Genomic DNA, 13334 nt, shown 5'->3' with positions numbered 1-13334 from the left:
TCAGAAAAGACAATAATAACAAATCTTTAAGAACTTGTCACTTAAACAAGGGTGTAAGTAAATGTAATTTTAGGGAACCCAAACCCAGCTTTCTCCAAACAGCTTCATGGTGGTTTTATTTAACAAACCTCAAAATAAATGGGGGGGGGGGGGGAATATGCCCACATAAACAAAGATACTTGGACAGGGTGCAGGTGCGGGTTGAGGCGGAGGTGTGGAAACAGGCCTCATGCAGTATGAAGTTATGAATACCATGATTCTTGTCCCATCACAAAGGGTTAATATGAGGTTAGTACTACATAATGTTTCTGACAAGGAAGTATTATTTTGCTTAGACGTTGAGGAATGTAGCGCTTATAACCATTATAGTATGAGGATCCCCTCACTGGTGATTACAACTTCCTGTGGTTCTTATGCTTCTGTTGGCTAATGCTTCACAAAAGGCTTGACAGTATGCCTTACGTCATTGGCACATTACTTTGGACCCGCCTGTAACATCACACTCACCAATGCAAAATCAAATACAAAACAAAGTACAACTGAAAGGATATTGTGCAAGAGGTTGAGACAGTTTTGAGGTGGGTGGACTGAGCTAATCGCACACAAAGGCGAAACTCATGCAGTGAGGGGAATAATTACATGACAGAAACATCTCTGCAGCACCACATTCCTGTGTTCCTTCTGTAATGGTTCATTTTAACTGAAAGGTCTAAGGTCAAGGAATGTATCATTTTAAAATGAACCATGCATTTTCAATCACTTGACTGGCAATCCTCTTTGATGTTTGCATAATGTTTTGCGTTGTTACTCATGTCATTGATAAATTACATTAAAGTGATGAGGTTCAATATGATTGTTATTGGCTACACCTGTATGTGTTTAACTTTGAATGCCATTTAAGATGACATAAACACCAAAGCATGTCCACTATAAAATAAAATAGCAATAGAATAGTTTCTATGGGCCGCCATGTATTAACAACATTCCCTAACTTAGACTTTTCGTACCAGTGATAATTATAAGAATTATTAAATTATAAAAGTTATAAGGATGAATATAAGTTGCTAATGGTGCTGAAGCTTTATTCTATCATGTTTTTCATGCACCCCAGGGCATGTGTTAGAGATATACAAATAACAGAATGACAGCATGACATTCCAAGTCATATTTGAACCTCAAATTCAAATTTCCATTTACAGAACAGTAAAGGTGTTCAGCATCCATGCCACAGCAATTTCAATGAATGTCTCTTTATCTTTCTTATTTGGCTGAATGCACAGACACACACATGCACACACACACACACACACACACACACACACACACACACACACACACACACACACAAAATGTGTTGTTGAAGCACACTGGGTTTTAATATACAGGAATAATTTGACTGCACTGCTGTATGTAAATAACCCAAGCAGAATGTTAGAGGGTCCTTGTATTATAGTGTGTTTCCCGGTACCTTATTTTACACAACACAGCATATTCTGACCATTGCATTTGCATATATAAATAAAAACAAAATAATAGTCCTGCTGACTTTTTTTTCCATTTGATCATGAAAACAGCTGTTTAATTGGATCTAGTACATCAAAATACAACCCTGCTTCAGGGATTTGCAGGGTCTCTATCTACTTTCATGCCTTTTCTCAAACCCTAAAAAAGTCATTCGAAATTTCAAGTTCTGGGTTTTCAGTTCCAAAATTAGAAAAGAAATCAGCTACCGTTTCAGCCAGCGACGCGTTTAAAGAAGATTACGTCAGTAAAAACAGAAAACAGAACGTAGTTACAAGCTCATGCACTGAAAGGTGTTCTGATCTTTACCTCAGACTGACTAACTGAAACTGAGAGCAGTCAGACATGAAACTGTAAGAAGCGCCTGATAAATCTCACATCTAACGTCGCTTACTCACGCAGACTACTCACTTGATGCTTATTTATGTATTTGTTTATTTTTAAAGATCATTAGAAAAGAGAAGAATGGTTATTCCTCTAGGAAGGTCCTAGCCAAGGATGTTAAAACAAAGAAACTAAAGTGGCAAGAATCCATTCGTATCAATTCAAACTGTAGTTATTGTCCGACACTGCACACAGAATGGAGTGAAATATGTGCTCTGTGTTGCACATAATACAAAACAAGCTTTTGTGGATCACTAATGTGTCTTGGTATTTGACAGTGAAGCATACATCATTTCTAGCATTAAATTATCAACTTATAAGCTCAGAAGACTGAGAATAACAAAGTGGCTAGACTTTCTGTGGGGTCAGAGCAGTGAAGTTACTGTGTGTGGGAACTCCCAGTTCTTCTTGCACTAAGTGCTTCCTGTCTCACTGGAGGTTCCTGGCAGTCTCCACCCACAACCATGGTGCTACTTTTATACTTTTTTTACGCATATATGAGAGCGATGTGATAGGACCCTGTAAAGATGATTATATGACATGGATACACTAAAGCTACACTTCTGGTCAGGCATCTGGGTTACTGAGAAACATGATAAGGGCTCATTATGTGTGTGTGTGTGTGTGTGTGTGTGTGTGTGTGTGTGTGTGTGTGTGTGTGTGTGTGTGTGTGTGTGTGTGTTCTCATTCACACCCTTTGCCCTGCTGTGGCTAGCTTCCCCATTGCTAATAACAGTGAGACGCTCTCTTCTTCCTCTTCTGCATTGTACTCATCGCTCTGTGCTTTTGTGTGTTTCTGGCTTTTCTAAAGACCAGGAACTCAAGCATTACATCCTGTTTGGACTGTGCTATTTCAAAATTTTTCTTAAAGAAAAAACCAAATAGGAAAAAAAAAACCTGTGGAACTTTCCCTCTTCTCTTTTTTTAAAAGATTTTTTTTTAGATATACTCGCAGTGTCAACCAGATCTGCGAATGCATCCAAAGCCACGTCAGCAGATATGTTTCTGCGTCAAGAAGAACGAAGACAAGATGCTGTCTGGAGATGGCTGTGTCAAATGTTGCATGCTGACTGTGGTTTTGAGCCACCATCGCACAAACAGGTCAAGACTACAAGACTAATCCCATTATAAGACCTGTCCATTCTTTTAAGGCCAAGAGTCTGATCCCATTATCAGACCTGCCCATTCTTTTAAGTTATAGTAAAACTTAGACATTAGCTGCACATCTGCAGGCATGGAAAGTCCAAATCCACTGTGGAAGGCAGAGACCATTGCTCAAGATCAGCATTGCTCAGCAGGAATTCTGATACTTGTGAAAGAGAGAGGGGCTTCCCTCTTTTACTATTTAAGTTCGGACCACTTAGGTTCAAGCTGAAACCACACCAATACTGATCCTCATTAATCCCTAAAAAGCACATCAATGTCATTTTGTGCCTTAATTACATGGTATGATTCTTATCTTAAGGTTAAAAAAATATATAGATTACAAAATCCTTGGCAATCATGATTAGTTGAGAAGATGTTTGTTCTGTTTGCATGTCTAGATCAGTTTAGCTCTGGGTCTTCATTTGAGCAATTTATGAAAAACGAGACCCACAAGATCAGTATTGCTGTGTGATAATACTTCTTCAGCTCTTTAGCATCAATGTCCTTTATTCCTTCCTAACCTGTTAACTGTTTAAAGGTCATTATCTGTATATGTAAACAAAATTAAATGAAGAACTGATCACAAAGTGAAAAAATTAAAAAGAAAATAATAACTGCGGTGTTCCAGTCTGAAACCTTTCTTTGATATTTGAACATGCAAATGTTATTAACACAGCTATTAAAATTACCAGCCCTAAAAGGTTGAATGTCATTAGATATGCAATCAAGTGAACATGACAGAAACCAAGAAAAGGCTTGCTAACCATTTCATTTCATTAAAGATTACTGGGCCATTCACTTTATGGGTGTCACGGTACGGTGGGCCCCCTACTGGTCGCCCCCGTATACAGCGGCAGTTGTCTTGTTGTTGCGTTGTGTTCGTCCCTCAGGTGGGCGGGGCCTATGATCTGCCTCACCTGACTGTCGTTTGTCTTGACTTTGTACCAGTTGACTGTAGTGATGGCAAAAGTGGGGCTTTTGGGAGATTGAATCAAATAAACCAATTGATTCGGAAAATTATTCGATCTAGCGAAACGTTCGAATCATCACACGCCACAGTGACATCTAGTGGGCAACCATGGCCTAAATCCACAACTTTTTCTTAACAGAAAGAGAAGTAATTAAAAATAACATTAAATATTCCCCCATAGCATATTGTGTCCCTAAATAAATTTTTGTCATGAAAACATATAATTTTGCAGAGAACAGGGTTGTTTTAATGATGTCATTAAGATGTATTTTTCATTATGATACACTGTTAGTCAGTGGATTGATATAACTGACATTCATTTTACATTGCAAGGTAGGGAAATGCTTGTGTAATCCTTTTTTGATTAAACATTACAAGTAATCAGTAAACATTCTGATCTCAGACCAGCTGCTTGAACTTAAGTGCGAACTAAAACGCATGAAAATATTCTAAACGTATCGAAACGTGTGTTTCGGAACACCGTGATTCAAATGAATCGATTCAGTTTGATTCCGCGTTTCGAGTTTGACATCACTAGTTGACTGCTGGTCATTGTATGCTTAATTTGGAACTTGTCACGAGTTTTTGGTTTGCTCACATTATTAATTAAAACCTCCCTTTTCCCTGAGACTTGGCGTGATCGCTTCCATTTTATTTCACATTCCCTGCCCATCACAAAGGGTCTATCAAAGACCCAAGCATTGTACAGCATGAGGCCCACATCTGGCCCTCTGACTATCTCTGACTGAGAACATTTTTGAGAAAAAGCTGTATTTTTGTCTGTCTGGTCTGTTCTCTCATGCATCCTTCAATCAAGTGTAAGTGAATGTGTTGGACAGCTTTCAAGGAATTTGCTCTTAGCTTAAATATGTCAGCTAATGTCAAAAAAGAAAGATTGGTACAGAATACAAAGTTTTTAAGAAGGAATGGAATGGAATATTTATATTTTGAAGTAAAATGTAAAGCTGAGCACAAGCATCTGAAAATGTGCTAGTGAATCTACAAAGGCAGCAAGGGATTCACACATACAAAGATGTAGCAGTCAGGACCAGCTTATAACTGCAAGAAACAAAGAATGTTTGGGGGACTTTGCAGCACTAATATGTCCTGAGAAAAAGGAAGCTTTTGCTGACGTGTACCTCTCCAAGCGAACCACAACGGTACAGATCGAGGGGAATTGGGACATCCAGCTGCAAAACTGAGCAGATCATTTAAACTTTTTTGTCTTGGCTCTGGGCAAGAGCTGTGATGTTACATCCCAGTTACTGATCTAACAAAAATGATGACGGAGGAGATGGCAGCTATGTGGTCAATAGGGTGCTAGTTTTTTTTTTTTTTTACTAAAAAAACACTTTACAAACTGAACAATCACAGTTTCAATAAATAATGAAATAATTGTATTGTCCACATTTTCATTGTATCTGTCATGCTACAGCCCCTGACCCCTCCCCTTTGGCCGTGTTTGTGTTGTTTACGTCTAGTCGTCTGTGGATCTTCGTGGGTGTGATTGTGTGAGTGTGTTCATCGGTCTCACCTGTGGCTCTTCTCGTGATCACTCGGGATTTGTGGTCTGTCTATTTAATGTGCGTTCGTGCAGTGTCCCGTGCTCATCACACGTGAGTGTGCATTTGTTATATGTGCGCTGTCTGTGCTATTTTGTCTCAAATAAACGTGACGATTGTGAATGGGTCGGACTTCGTGCCTCGTCCTTCTCCACGCACCCATGATACAGTATCATTGTAACATTTCATTTAGGGCGTACTCACACTAGGGTCTGTGATCCGGGCCCGGTTCCCTGCCGAAGCATGGTTCGTTTGGCTAGTGTGATCACTTCAACCGTGCCCGGGCCCGGATCAGTTAACCGTGCTCGGGCCCGCTTGAAGAGGTGGGCCAGGGCACGATTCGCGTGGACTCGGGCACGGTTCGCTTCTAGTGTGAGCGCTATCCGTGCCTGGGCCCGCTTGGTGCCTCGTCTGATTGGTTCATTTGGCTGGAACTCAAACATGACGTCAGTGATGCGACGCTCACGTTAAACAGTCATGGCAGCAAAGCGTTTAGCAGACAATCGTTGTGTTAAATTATCGATAAATCTGTGTTTGCACCGTGTTTCTGCACTCCCAAAACGACTCCAAAAATACAATAAAAGAGAATCGTGAACTCCATAGTGTTGTGCAAGTGCGCTTTTTTCCAAATAAAGCAGCGTTGTGATGACGTAAGCGTGCTCGGGCCGGGTTGATGAAGCCAGTGTGAGTGCAGGCCAGAGGGGGAGTGGGGAGGGGGGATAACCGGGCCCCAGCACAGAACCAGCAAACCGTGCCTAGTGTGAGTACGCCCAGAGATAGTATATATACTCTATACAGTAAATATGTATTGTGCAGAACTGAATTAAGTATATTTATTAGTCTGGCCCTCTAAAACCATCATTTCTCATGTGGTCCCTTGGGGAAATTAATTGACCACCCATGGTCTATCATTTCCAATGGCATGTATTTTTTATCTTTTTGGGAACTACACTAATAATATTTTTATTTCACTACCAGTTGTCCAGAATATTCTGTTTCAAGACCTTGTATACTACACTACGTCTTTGAAATATTTGACTACAATATACAGCAGTTACTCAAGATATGTCAGGTGACTGGATGTCAGGTGAGACATGTGCTTTCAGGTAGGGGGCAGGTCTACCAAAATTCAAGGTAAGATATTAGTAGGAGAAGCTATATGAGAATACATATTTTAGGCATATTTCCTGAGAGAGAGTCATTTTTTACAGTATGAAAAACCTGTTTACATGATGTTTTGAGAAGGAAGGCATCTTTTCCTCATACCTCACAATTCTAACTGAGAGAGACCATGTACATATGACAAATGTGCACTGTAACATATTAAAAAATTGAATACTAATTGAAATTGAAAAATTAGTAAAAGCAGTCAAAAGATATTATCCTACCTTAAGCAGTAAAAAATCTATTTTCTTTAGTGTAATAGATCCTGGGTAATATGAGGATGACCTCTCTGCATCTGCACCAACCCTGGACTGTATTCCTGTGTGTGTATCCCTGTATATATTATATATTACTGTGTATCCCTGTGGATTTTCCTGTATATCCCTGTATATATTATATATTACTGTGTATCCCTGTGTATATTACTGTGTTTCCCTGTGTATATTACTGAGTATTCCTGTATACAGTTTGAAACATTGAGAAAGAAGAAAATACCTTTCAGTTTCAACCAGGAATTCAGTAGGGTAGTAGGCTACATAGTCATAACTATGAGACTTGGAACAGTTGAGACATGTATGAAAATATTTGTTTCCATTCCACAGATTGAACAAGCCCAACCTCAGTTTAAATGCCTTTACTCGTGTTGACATATCATTGTAGATCCCAATTCCATGGACATGACTATGTTACAGATGAGTTCACACAAAGCACGTTTCAGATGTTATTAAAAACAGCTAGGGACTACACTGAGAAATCAGAGACTTTCTGAGAAATCTGAATTTGTGTTACAATTCATCTGAGGACTGGTAGAAATGGCCAACATAGTCTTCAGGTAACATATTATACAATACTGTGTAAATGTTGTTATAGCAGTAATAATAATGACCATGGAATTTCTCAATCTGTTTATTAAGATGCAAACAGAAAATACGTAGGCTATAAATATTTTAACCAAATTTAAACCAAAATGTCTTTAACAAGCAAAAGTCAGTGTTTAATGTGACCTCCCCGACAATATGGCCACGAGGAAGAAGAACAAGACTACGTTAGCAACAGGTTTTACTAGAATTTCGTCTTAACATAAACGTAATTTCCTTACGAATCCTTAATTTACGCACAATATTAGTCTTGGCACGTGTTATGATAAAGAGATAATACGGTAATTATTTATATAAAAGGCTAAATATTTCACCCTAAACCAACAAGCGACGTTCTAAGCAAGGCGCCGTTGCGATCAAATAAATCGATTCTAGTGTACGACAAATATATCGATTGTAATGGGGCGCCCTCTAGTGTACGACAAATAAACCGATTGTAATGGGGCGCCCTCTAGTGTACGACAAATAAACCGACTGTAATGGGGCGCCCTCTAGTGTACGACAAATATATCAATTGTAATGGGGCGCCCTCTAGTGTACGACAAATATATCAATTGTAATGGGGCGCCCTCTAGTGTACGACATCTGGCAGCACGTTGACTCACTTTGCAGCAGTGTGGCAACGGAGTGCACCGAACCGCTTTCTGGCAGTGCGGCTACAGCGTTCAGCCGAGGAAGAAGATGAAGGGGAAGATGTCTGAGGCTCACGCCGAGGCGGGAAACGAGATGCCGGCAAAAAAGCAGAAATTAAGCAGCGACGAAAACAGCAACCCTGACCTTTCTGGAGACGAAAACGTGAGCGAGTAGCCGTTAGGCGTCTTTATTTTTATTATTATTATCTTTGAATCGTGGCTCTGATGTGTTTCTCAAACTGCTCGCAGCTGAAAGTTGACTTTGTCTTCTAAAGTAACTCCTACTTTGATCCAGAGTGTGCCAAGTTCATTAGCTAACTACAGCCGGTCCTGTCGTCGTGGGATATTAGTTGTTTTAATCTGTTTTGGTTATTTTCGTCTGTTCTCATCTACTGACAGCCGCATGTGCTCTGTGTTCACCGAGGCTGGCTAACTACTGTTATTGTTTAGCCGTGGCTAACTGGCTAGCTGCCTGCTAGTGTAACTTGTGTGGTCTTGGTAGGTGGCAACGTGTGTGTTCTGATAACTAGAGTCGTGTCGTCCCTTAACACGTTTTCAAATAGAGGTTGTGACAAGTCCAAATGTTCATTTTGCCTACCTGGTGTGCGGTAGAAGAACCGGGTCGGTTGGCTAACAGTGTCTAGGCCGTGCTCGGTGTCGGTGGTCTTGTGAGGCCCTGTCCCAAATCTCTGTCCACACACTCCTGCCCAAGGTGTACTTTGGAGAAGACTTGGTAGAAGGAGCACACCAACTATAACGACACTTCTGTCTGCGCTAACATGCTGAGCTCAACCCTGTATGTTGTTTTTAAAAATAAGTAATTAGCTCCTAATTATCTCGAGAAGGTTGTAAGACAGCACAGAACGAATTAGTGGACGCTGATTAATCGTCCATTTTGCTGTTTACCGCCACACCACCAGATTTCTGGATTCTAATGTACTTTTTAAAAGAAATTACCTTAAATTAAATTAAGAAATTACCTTAAAGGCAATTAATTTTTTGTATTAATATTGTTAAGTATTTATACCATAAACTAGTATGCTTTGTCAGCAGATCTTCTTTTTTTTAATCACATAAAAATGCTGCTTGCTGAAGTGTTCATAGCTTTCCATATACAGGGTTAGACTAATACTTATGCAGACTACATTTTTCAGATAGTTATTATTTTTGCCACAAACGTTGTAAAATATGACAGCACACAATATGGTGCATCCATCCTGCTTCCGCACATTATCTGTGATGCAAAGAAATCTAAAGGCTTTTAAGTGTATTGAATACTTTTACATTCCACTTGATGGTACTCATCTAATGCCTGGGTAGTAGCCTTCACAAAACTCAGAAGTAGTCAAGTCATAAACAAACAAATAATGATAAAATGTGACTTTGCAGGACGATGCTGCAAGCGTCGAGAGTGGCACGAATGCCGAGTGTCCAGACACGCCCACGAACACCGCCAATGCCCCGGGCAGGAAGAGCTGGGGCAAGGGCAAGTGGAAGTCAAAGAAGTGCAAATACTCCTTCAAGTGTGTTAACAGTCTGAGGGTAAGGCATAGGCTTTTCATTTCACCTCCCGAATGAAAGATCAAGACACCTCTACGTGCATCTTGTTGTTGTTGTTGTTGTTGTTGTTGTTGTTGTTGTTTTGAAAGCTTGACTCTCCTTTAGGAAGACCATGGTCAGCCGTTGTTTGGTGTCCAGTTCAACTGGCATAGTAAGGAGGGGGACCCTCTCGTCTTCGCCACAGTGGGAAGCAACAGAGTGAGTCGCTGAAGCACTCGGCCTAGTAAACTGTAGAATAACGAATATTCAAATGTATTAAAATATTAGTTATTTAGTATAATGGTGGTAGTCTGGATATTGTTAACAAGTAGTGATTGTTTTAGGTACTCTACTCCCCTAAACACTAAATGCTTACCACAAATGCTTGATACTGCCCAGTTACACATGGCTCAGATGTTTCATAAGGGCTGCCTACACAAGCTTCATACTTCGTCTGCCCAGACAGCATGTTCATTGTTCCTTGCACCAGTAGAATTGAATGTTGTGGTTTAATTGTACATTCTCTCTTCTCTACAGGTCACCTTATACGAATGTCATTCTCAAGGAGAAATCCGACTATTGCAGTCTTACGTAGACGCAGATGTATCCTCAACTTATTAGTTTTCTATGCAATCATGTTAAACTAACATGAAGCAAATTGCAGTGCTTCGTTGCATCTCTGCCGCCGTGGCAACCAGAAATAGATTTTACAGTCTGCTCTTTTTAGAGTCCAGTGGTCTGTCCCTTTCCTTGACTCTTCTGCAGGCGGATGAGAACTTCTACACCTGTGCGTGGACCTACGACACCAGCACCAGTCACCCTCTCTTGGCGGTGGCTGGCTCCCGTGGCATCATTCGCATCATCAACCACATCACTATGCAGTGTGTCAAAGTGAGTCCAACGGCGTCTGTTTTCCAGTGTGTGGGGAACTATTATGATTGGTTTTGGTCTGCTTGCCTCCATGAACATGTCCAGGCAAACACGAACACAGTAAAGAAGGGCCTGTGTATGTGTGTGTGTTTGCTTTGTGATGAGTGTCATCCTTCCTTTGCTTGTAGCATTACGTGGGGCACGGAAACGCCATCAACGAGCTCAAGTTTCACCCGAGAGATCCCAATCTGCTGCTGTCCGTGAGCAAAGGTAGAGACCCACCTCAGCCACATTTCAATGCTAAATGAGCAAAGGTAGAGACCCACCTCAGCCACATTTCAATGCTAAATGAGCAAAGGTAGAGACCCACCTCAGCCACATTTCAATGCTAAATGAGCAAAGGTAGAGACCCACCTCAGCCACATTTCAATGCTAAATGAGCAAAGGTAGAGACCCACCTCAGCCACATTTCAATGCTAAATGAGCAAAGGTAGAGACCCACCTCAGCCACATTTCAATGCTAAATGAGCAAAGGTAGAGACCCACCTCAGCCACATTTCAATGCTAAATGAGCAAAGGTAGAGACCCACCTCAGCCACATTTCAATGCTAAATGAGCAAAGGTAGAGACCCACCTCAGCCACATTTCAATGCTAAATGAGCAAAGGTAGAGACCCACCTCAGCCACATTTCAATGCTAAATGAGCAAAGGTAGAGACCCACCTCAGCCACATTTCAATGCTAAATGAGCAAAGGTAGAGACCCACCTCAGCCACATTTCAATGCTAAATGAGCAAAGGTAGAGACCCACCTCAGCCACATTTCAATGCTAAATGAGCAAAGGTAGAGACCCACCTCAGCCACATTTCAATGCTAAATGAGACAGTTGCAGTAAGGCAGTGCCCATAACTGCGTTTCGTTTTTCCAGACCATGCGTTGCGTCTGTGGAACGTCCAGACAGACACTCTGGTAGCCATATTTGGTGGTGTAGAGGGCCACAGAGACGAGGTCTTGAGTGCGGTGAGTGTAAATATGAAATAAGCGTGACTGTCGGATCAACTAGGGGAGTTTTTTATGGTGTGCCATTTAACATGTCGCTTATTTTGTGCAAAAAAATTTTAAATTTAGCTCACCAAAGTACATTTTTTCCCCTTCACCATTAGCTCAGTTGTATTTTTAGATCAGGATAATGGAGATGAATATGGAGAGAGTATGTATATGAACGTTACTAACCCTCTTGCGGGCTGTAGGACTTTGACCTCCTCGGTGAGAAGATCATGTCCTGTGGAATGGACCACTCTCTGAAGCTGTGGAGGATCAACTCGGAGAGAATGCAGAAAGCAATAAGAGGCTCTTATGAGTACAACCCCAGCAAGACCAACAGGTAGACTGTAGGGCATCACATCTCTGCTTGAGGGACTGTGTTTATTAAAAAGAACCGTTGCTGTTTTGTTTTTAGTTTATTACATAGAATATATTATACAGTCTCGTTATTTCCAGCTCTTCTTGTATTGCAGGCCTTTTGTGTCTCAGAAAATACATTTCCCAGACTTCTCCACAAGAGATATACATAGAAACTACGTTGATTGCGTGCGCTGGCTTGGGGATTTAATTCTGTCCAAGGTAACGTGTTGTATAAAATTCACCCTCAGACTTTTAAAACCTGTAATACTTATTTCTTCCTTTAACACTTGCCCTCGTGTCCTGTGTCATTAGTCTTGTGAAAATGCCATTGTGTGTTGGAAACCTGGGAAGATGGAAGATGACATTGACCATATCAAGCCCAATGAGTCCAACGTGACCATTTTGGGACGCTTTGACTACAGCCAGTGTGACATCTGGTACATGCGCTTTTCCATGGACTTCTGGCAGAAGGTGATTATGAAAGATACACACAGTACACCTTGTATTTAAGAGTGTTGCAATAGGACATGTCAATAAGGCTTGTACAACTTGGGTATAGTGTACACAAGTAATCGTAATTGGTGTTGCTACAGATGTTAGCTCTAGGAAATCAGGTCGGGAAGTTGTACGTCTGGGATTTGGAGGTAGAAGACCCTCATAAAGCCAAGTAAGATCAATCATCACTTTCCTACCAGTCATCCTGCATTTTGTACTCAGACCCCCTATTGTTGTTCTGCTCGGGTCATTATGGGAGTTTTTCCTCTGTTTCTCTCATTGTGTAGGTGCACCACCCTCACTATACCCAAATGCACCTCGGCCATCAGACAGACCAGCTTCAGCAGGGACAGCAGTATTCTCATAGCTGTGTGTGACGATGCCTCTATATGGCGCTGGGATAGACTACGCTGAAACGTCATCATTCCTGGGACAGGTTGACTGCTCTTCACAGGGAGTCCTGTTGGCTAAGGAGCTTGGACAATGGGTGCTTATTGAGTCAAGTATTCTTAGGCTGTGGAAGCTGCTTACCTCAGATGTGACGCACCTCTGCTTTTTTGTTGTTGTTTTTTTTTTTATTTGTCTTGTCATCTCTCTTTTGTCTTTTAATAAAAAAATTCCCAGTTTTCTCATTTTGTTAATCTGTGTTCAGGAAGAAAGCGATATTTTCTAGACATCATGTAAACATAGTTGAAATGTAAAACAGAAAATCCAAGTTTTTGTACAGGACAGAGTTTGTGTTTGTTCTATCGTCGACAGAGTAACCAGCC

At 40.9% G+C, this 13334-nt stretch overlaps 1 protein-coding gene across 1 annotated transcript; it reads left to right on the top strand.

The window, feature by feature from the left end:
• Positions 1 to 8235: 8235 nt before the first annotated feature.
• Positions 8236 to 13172, top strand: eed (embryonic ectoderm development). Its single transcript, XM_076982564.1, has 12 exons — positions 8236 to 8420; positions 9647 to 9799; positions 9923 to 10015; positions 10334 to 10399; positions 10562 to 10687; positions 10855 to 10936; positions 11594 to 11685; positions 11916 to 12049; positions 12183 to 12288; positions 12382 to 12540; positions 12663 to 12736; positions 12852 to 13172. The coding sequence occupies exons 1-12, from the start codon at positions 8307 to 8309 to the stop codon at positions 12976 to 12978; spliced, it is 1326 nt and encodes a 441-aa protein (XP_076838679.1). The 5' UTR covers positions 8236 to 8306; the 3' UTR covers positions 12979 to 13172.
• The last annotated feature ends 162 nt before the right edge of the window (positions 13173 to 13334 follow it).

Source organism: Brachyhypopomus gauderio, chromosome 20, assembly GCF_052324685.1.
Source record: "Brachyhypopomus gauderio isolate BG-103 chromosome 20, BGAUD_0.2, whole genome shotgun sequence".
Lineage (NCBI taxonomy): Eukaryota > Metazoa > Chordata > Actinopteri > Gymnotiformes > Hypopomidae > Brachyhypopomus > Brachyhypopomus gauderio.
Note: the sequence above shows the minus strand (reverse complement) of the source record. Positions and strands in the feature narration are given on the sequence as shown.